Source organism: Manduca sexta, chromosome 23, assembly GCF_014839805.1.
Source record: "Manduca sexta isolate Smith_Timp_Sample1 chromosome 23, JHU_Msex_v1.0, whole genome shotgun sequence".
Taxonomy (NCBI): Eukaryota; Metazoa; Arthropoda; class Insecta; order Lepidoptera; family Sphingidae; genus Manduca; species Manduca sexta.
Window position 1 is genome coordinate 5127962 of NC_051137.1, and position 8617 is coordinate 5136578.

The 8617-nt window shown below is 33.1% G+C and overlaps 1 protein-coding gene across 1 annotated transcript in view; it reads right to left on the reverse strand.

The window, feature by feature from the left end:
- LOC115452152 overlaps positions 1-5657 on the reverse strand; it is a 46092-nt gene extending 40435 nt beyond the window's left edge. The window contains exons 1-2 of the mRNA XM_030180612.2: positions 5516-5657; positions 2121-2250 (exon numbers count right to left, since the gene is read on the reverse strand). Of these exons, the coding sequence (XP_030036472.2) occupies positions 2121-2250; positions 5516-5569 (184 nt within the window). The 5' untranslated portion in view covers positions 5570-5657. The remainder of the gene's footprint in view (positions 1-2120; positions 2251-5515) is intronic.
- Positions 5658-8617: the final 2960 nt, after the last annotated feature.

Below are 8617 nucleotides of genomic sequence, written 5' to 3' on the forward strand. Positions count from 1 at the left end.
AATCCATTGAAGTTAATGTGTAAAAACGTTTTACATTTCGAATTTGTTTAGCTACTTTTATAGGTGACTATACAATGTACATGTGTTTACACCTTAATCGATTTAGCAAGTTATTCGGTTACTTCTACCAACATTCAAGCATTAATAGGATAGAGGGATGGCGCACGAAAATACTCAAGATTACACACTGTCGCAATCTATCAGTTCCCACATAATAAGGCTTGTAATATTAGCACTCTATTCAAAAAAAAAATGTTTATACCATTCATTAGCAGAGAGAAAATGTTTTTATATTTTATAATTACAGCGGCTCAGGTAATCCTAACTGAGCCAACTTAATAGGACTTCGTTGTAATGTAACTAATGTATGCAAAGCCCTATTCACTCGGAGTTAAAGATCGCGAACAAGGTTATGGCACGTTCTCGTCTCCACTATAGTTTTATAAGCACTGTCAACGTAACTGTAAGGTCTAGCAGTAGCAAGTTTAAAGTCTATAGCGTTCGAAGATATTAATAAAGTTTAAAGTAAAAAAAACCTTTTTTCCGTGTTTATATATTTTTTTTCCAGCTAGGTGGAGTGCGACCTGTGAAAAGTCGTTGGCAAGAATTGGATACGACAGGCCGAAGACCTTGTAACTTGAATAATTTTAAGAAATTGTATTATATGGAAGACGGACTTGTTTCCAGAGCCGTAATAAATAAAAAAAAAATACAGGCCAAAGACGGGGTAAAATGGCGCATATTGGTGGAGGCCTATGTCCAGCAGTGAACAAAGATATAGGTTGATGATGATGACGATTTTTTCGACAAAAGCTTTATTCCTTCCAATGTCACCAGTCCCTCGCCTTTCCTAATTCACATGTCTCCAAATTTTTCCATCTCTTCCTTCCGAATATTAGATACAAAATGCCGATTTATAAATATAACCCCTTACGATACCTATTATCTTCTTCAAGATCAATAAAGCGATACAGAGTAATCCCCACAGTTCATGACACACGTCGGGTGTCGCGTGAAGAAAATGCAAACACGCGTATTTACATTTTGTTATATGCAGGTACATTTGTGATAGGCTGTCTGGGGTCGGAGGTGCTATCAGCGGTAATGGAGGTGTTTGGAGTGTACGATTACACTTAAACCGCGATGGAATATTGAAATCCTTATCTTTGTTGTTGATGGTGGTTATTTACGTTTACGAAGGCAGGATATTTATCGATTAGAATAATCGATTTTGCGTTGTTTGCTAATATTTTGTAATTTGAAATCGATTTAATATCTAGATTCAAAAAAACATACAACCGACCGACAAATTCAGTTTTATATATTAAAGTAATTCGTAGAACACGAGCTTTAGTCGCAGACTAAGTAAATCAAAGTTTTTTACGAAACCGTATAGTTAATTTAAAAACTCTCCAGACAATTACGTAGAGCCGAGCTAATTTATTAATATTTGTATACTCTCCAAAAGTTTGTTTTTTGTTTAAGACGAAAAATAATCACGGACCCCTGATTTAAGTAAGTAACTCAGTTTTGAAAGCCATTTAACTTTCCTTAACATCCTGGCTACTCTCCAGTAGAAAATTATGTCTAACGAATAGAGTTTTAAATAAAAATGGAAACGATTAACCCCGATCGTAGCTCATACAAAATGGATGCGGCACTTTCAGATAGATAAGGTTTTAATTAGATTGCTCGTGTCTAGGTTCATAACCTGCGACTCGGGGTGCTAGAATTGTTTATTAGCTATGATAATGAAGAGCGAATGTGAAATGGACTAATTCTCGTGCTCTGCATATGAAACTATCATTCTTTAATAAGCCTAATAAGGTCATTGCTAATAAAATATTAATTCACTAAATTATAAAAAAAACGCTCTAGATTTTGTTAACGTTTTTTATATCACTAAAATTTTCTATTATCGTGGCTTTTAAACGTTCTGATTATAATAAAAAAAAATCCAATTTCCCTTATGACGTGGCCCTGAAACATTTCTAAAATAATTACTTAAAATTCCACTCATCCTGTCTTGCACCATTTTTACACAATATGTGTCTATTCGAAAACTATTCGAAAAAAGAACTTTCTCAAAACAATAAAAGTATGTTACGAGTTTGACTAACCTGTAACTAGGTTAGCGTGATGGAACTGACAGACAGCATCTGCCTCGTACCACGAAATGCGGTCCCTGAAGTAGCGGTAGAACACAGGGAAACCTTCCTCGGGGAGCACCCATGTGTTGCTGATGTTCACCTGTACAAATAACGAGTTATTAACCAACTGACAAGGGTATTAAAACTATATTATCGTAAACAGGCAAAGTAATCTGTACCCTGTAATTATCATGATAAGAGTCCATTACTTTTGAAACACGAATGGGAACAAAGTAATTGAGGGTACACCCTATATTTATTGGAAGATAGTCCATTAAGTATTATTAAAACACGAATAATAAGAAGCGTAATCAATGAAAATAAAACAATCATTTTTAAATTAAGAATGAACCAAATAAATAAGAAGAGGCCGCTTTAAAAATTAGAATTATTAAAAAAAAATGTTTTATGGAACAAACGTTCCTATAATATGATTCGAAATAATACTTGTAAAAGCGTATCGCAGTAATCGCCTACCTACTTAACGGTGAATGAATAGTTTATACGAACAAACAATGGAAAACAACCAGTGAAATTGCGCCTTCATTTATTAATATTTCAATCCAGAGCTTCAATAAAACCACAGTAAAGCAAAATTATTCCAATAAAATTACACCCGATCGAAAAATTATTTCTCGAGAATATTAATGTATCGAATTTTTATCGATACTTAACGAAGTAGTGCAGTGGCGTCACGTAGTTTATTTTGATGAAAATTAGTGTAATTGGTATTCGCCTTTAGTCCGCCCCCGCAACGGACTCCCGACCAGTCCCTAACAAGCTGTTCTCCGATAACTTAATTAACATACTGAATTCTCAAGTCCTCCATTTGACTTTGTAACGTAAACAATCGCTCGCTTTTCAGTTTGTGCGTGCGAATTATTAATATTGGTTTCATCGACGTGTTACCTCTCATGTTTTCCAATAAAACTCGGGTTGAATCAGCAATGGAATAAATGTATATGGAAATATAAGATCCTATAAACAATATTGTGGAATGGTAATGGTAGTACGTTTCGAGAAATAGTAATGCGGCCACTTAGATACCTATCACCTTCTGGAGAAGCAAATATTTGAATTTCGTTCGTCGGTTGATATTTACTTATTAGTAGTCTGCTAAAGTTTTCTTTAATAAAATGGCTCTTCGCACGATTGTTTTTTTTTTAAATTACCGAAATATGCATATGCATAAATAATAAACTTCATATTAATTTATGTTTCTATACATTACGCGCCCTATTATTATTCTCATAATATACATTTTCCAATATAATGGATTTAAGTTATATGACATGGCCTTGTTACTTATTTTATAAAACTAATTCAGTAGACATAAAAGTCATATAAGTTATACCTAGACTAAAATAAAACATAAACAAATTAAAATTGACAGTTTAATGAATAATATAGTTCATCAGTCTCACTTTTATATTCAGTTTGGTTATAATAAATTTGATGAATAACTTTTATCTGACGATTTAAAAATCATCTGCCGAATGAAAAAGTAGAGGTCGCGTCCATAGAACTTTATAGTTGTAATATTTTCGATCCGTGTTGGGATCTTTTATTCTTATTAAGGGATGCGGGTTGTGTTTGCCGTCACGGGATGAACAAATCATAAAGATGTAATATATTTTTATCATACATCGCGTACATTTCTTTTATCCTTTACAGTATTTACCTACTTACGTTTATGGCTCGGTGACATTATGGTATTTCTGACTTTGTAATCTGTGTAAACTAGCCTTTAAACAATTGATGTACTTTAGAATAGTTACTGTAAGTAGGTACTAGAAAGAGAACAGAAATATTGTAATCATATAATCATTATACAAATTATAATTGAACAACTTGAAATTGACAAGTGTTTAGTTAGACAGGCGGGAATTTTGGTTCAAAGCTGAAAGGCCTGTCTTAGACCGTTAGGGTTTCCGAAACTATTTAACAACTTTTGCGGCTTGTCAGCAACCTGGGCCGTTAACTTAATGTGTCAAACACACAACCAGCTCAACTAAACTACCAACTTTTCCCGTCATAAAGTCAATAGTATTTAAATATCTTTCTCAAGTTATATCGCAACCGCTAACCATAAATCAACGTGTCTATTTGTTTCGCGAAGTCCCCAATACATAATAAGAGCATTAAACCTCAGAAAATTTACAAGAAAGAGCATCAATCACAATACGAATTTAGAATATTTAAAATCATATAATTTATTACTTTCACAAATTTCCATTCGTTGTTCAAGGTCTTTTAATATAAATTGCATTGTTTTAAATTTAATACCTATCAATGAACATCTCTTTATAACATTCCAAAATACCGTATAAGAAACATATTGGATATTAATGTATTACAACATATCTGTTTTAGAGCAAGTTAAACCTAAGTTTAAATTGCTGTGTCGGTAGTTCAAAGCATTAAAGTGGGCTATATTTGGACCCTTGGAACATAATGTAACAAGGAGTGTTAAAATTAACCCCAGGGGTTGAGTGCAACCCCAGAGCTAATAGCAGCGAGAGCACGCACGTAGTAATGTTATATTAATGTTGTTTAATTAATAATATTCCGGTGCGGCCGCCGCGGAATAGCGTGACGCGCATATTTTTAATATTCAACGAAATGTGTGACAGCATGTAATTATATTAAGATATGATGCGACATTTTATTTGTTTGAGTGAGAATTTTGTTTTGTTTCTTTTTTGAAGAATGTTTTGAAAAAATTACTTCCTATATTTGTTATATTTTTAAGGCGAATTATGCCCATACCAATTTATTCAGGTGATTGCTATTTTCTATTTCGGTGCATATAATATTCCAGAATATCGAATACAAACAATTCCGTTTTAGCTTTCAACTCATACAAAAATGGTTTCTAAAGAAACAAAAATATTCATTCTAAATAGACCATAATACGTTATACTACTTATAATTTATGAATTAATATATTTCTGCTTGTAATATCTGCGCCACAGTAACCTTGAGTATAATAAATGCCTAGAATTTTATATTCAGTTAGCAAAAATCTACATTGAATATTATTATCTTTATTGAAAGTAATAGCGTCGAATAACGTTTGGGCCTATGTTAAATAAACGTAAATCAAAAAATTTATGGAGCGGGAAAAACAATGTTACGTTGTGTATGAAATGGTCGAATAATCTCTCGTAAACACACTTCGTCGTATTTTAAAATTATTCTACAGTGAAAAGTTAACTTAGGTAAAGTTTTTGACTCATGCAACACGATAACCAATAATTAAATCAACATTACTGCACACAAATTAGCTAATACGTAATTATGTGATGTTAAAGAAAAATAAATAAAAAGCAATAATATTAATTATACGGAAAAGCTATTCTTACCGCTCGTCCTTGGACCAAGGCAAACATTGCCAAGAAAGCCACCGTACACAACATTACGTCGCGTAGCTGGTTCTGGTCGCGACGACGTAGCGACGACCGTAGCCGTCGGCCGCAGTAGCGTGACTGCCGCAAGCTACGAGGTTGCTACGGCTAGACCCGTCTACGACTCTAGTAGCGTACTGCGCGACCTCGATGCTCGGACCTAAGTCGTACATTATGTAAACAAAGTATCCGAAGGCATGGTATAACGATCGACCTTCTTGTTTACATAAAATTGTTTGTGGAGGTCAAGGCGGTTGGATGTAAACAATTGTAAAAATAAACGGTATCAGAAATAAAAGTATTGTTTTTATATATTTTTTCATGGGATATAGTATTTTATTAATTTAATTTAATTTTGTTCTTAAGACAAGTTTGAGATAAAGCAGTGTAGGCCGTAGAGTAATATATCAAAACTTTTGCGCGAGCACGGATTACTTTTTTTAATTTAAGAAAACTTCAAAGAAGTGATCTAAGAGAAAGCTTTGCGAAATATTCTTAATTTTTACTATGAATAATTGTACGTAATTTTTGTATGGTTTTGTTTGAATAATTAATTGATTCTCGTTAAAGCGGGAGCCTAAAAGCCTGCTGCTCAATATTTATAAATTAAACTATATAATACAGAGAATAATTTAAAAGATAACTATTATCATAATTGTACATATTATTTTGTTTTTTTTTTAGATACCAGAATCTGCAAAATAATATTTTTTAAAATCAAAAGTTAAAACAGTATCAAAACTGCGGTGGTATATATTATAATATGAGAAAGAATTCCAAAAGGATATTAACAAAACTGAACCATGGAAATCATTCCTTATTTCATACAAAGGAAGTAATACACCAATATTCATACGGATTCCGTTATTGAATATTATTAATAAAGGTCTCTGAATATCGATGCGTCCCTCGTATAAACTTCACTAGCGGTCCGAAAGCCTTGCATCAATGTCACGTCTGGCAGTGATAAAAGCGTAGGGTCACGTTTAGAATGACGGGCGAAGCCGGGCGGCGGTCTAGGCCATCGCTTATCAGGCACGTAGCCAGGGGGTGGCTTGACGTACCGCCCAAAATCCTTAAGCACTTTGATAAAAAAAATGATAAAAAAGTCTTCATTTTAAATATAATCTCTTTTACTTTTTTAAATAAGGTACGATTTTCTTTTAATTTTACATATCTCACATTCAATCTGAATACTTAGAGAAAACATGTAAGTAAAAAGAAAAGTAGTTTATAATATCATAACGATTTCTATTTCAAAGGCATTTGTTATTTTTCTTTGCGTCTCTTGTTTACTTGAAACGTAGACTAATATGTTTGAGGTCGTGGTTTTATATGGATAAAAAATATATGGATATTAGACCTCACGTAGTTTGGGTCTATGGTTATTCAATATTAAAATTCGTGTGCATTCTAGCTATTTCAATTTTCCATTTAGTTAAAATACACGATTTATCACTTCGCTTGCTGCCGATTCTACAACTTTATCACAAGACAGTAGCCTCTGGCTTAACATAACGCTCTGCACGACTATAAATCATAACTAGTCCACGACATTGCACTCTACCCTACTGAGACCTATTAAAACATAAGTCTTATAAATTTCATAAGGTACAGCCTAGCTATATATAGGTATAGGCTAGCGCTATGGTATACGTGTTTTGTATTAATTATTTATCACATTCACTCACCTACAATTATACAGAGTCATTTTGACATTGCGTTACTAAATGAAACCACATACTTATCAACTTGGAAAATAACACTTTACAATGAGTTACTGGAACCGTAGAATAAAAAAGTGTAAGTTTCGAACAAAATAAATATTAATAAAAAGTAATTTTAATTTTACGAGCCCTAAAGCCACTACTACTACTCTAAGAGAATTTGTTGCAGTGGCAACATCATATTTTCAGTCAGAAATACACCTACGCACACGCCATATTCGCATTAAACTACAAAATTATCAAAAAACTAAAACCAGGATTTTTCGTGAAAATATTAGTTATTAATGGATGATTTTTGGCACAATGTCAGCAGAGATGAAGACGAGTATGTGGTTTAATTTAGTAACGCAATATCAAAATGACCCTCTATACCACATATATACCGGAAAACTAGGGATGAATTTTATATCAAAAAGGTTTCGATATGTATGAAGATTTCACATTAATATTCTAATTGCGGTCCTGAGCGCTCTATCCATGATTTTACAGCGGTCGTAAAACTAACCAGTGACGCCTTCTCTTATAAGAGGTAAACTTGAAATAAGTAATGAGTAACCTCTATCCCAGACCTTGGTTATGGGCGGTAACACCCTCGGTAATTTGTCAAATTGACACTTCGTCGTGTGTCTCGTGATATTCACTCGCTCCTTTGTCGAGTTAACAAAATTCTTGGGAAATGTGTTGTGCTAAATCACTAAAACTTTGAAATGTGTTTGAATAGTGTTGACGATGAGCCAGTACTCAACCACGTAAAATTAAAAATAGACGTTATAAGAAAAATATTTATTCACATACGACGAAAAACTCTCAAATGACAAGTGAGTACATAAACAACGTTTTATAGAGGGATCGGAATTTAAATAATTAAAAAAAAAAACAAAACTAAATTCACCATAAAGTATTTGCTTAGCCAACAAATAGTTTGGGGCAGCAATATAAAAATTGTGGTAGCTATAAGAGGCTTGTTTTTTAATAGTGAAACGTGACTCTTCAAAAAAGTTATACTAAGTATAGAATTCATTGCCCTAAGTATAAGAATAAAGCATCATTCCAACATTTACCAATAATTTAACTCTGAAGTCTTATTGCTATTCAATCTTCTGGTATTGAATTAGTCTTCAATATGTCATGCCCACTCACACTAATGATATTAATTTATAGCAGTACGACGCTATTACCTATTTACCGGTAACATAATATAAGTGATGCTTTCTACTTTACCTGCATGAAAAACTATACCAATCTATACCTAATGGTAAATGAGGTTGGGTAAAATAGAATATCGACTGACGAGAGATGATTACCCCTCGACAGTCGACGCGATTATGCCGGC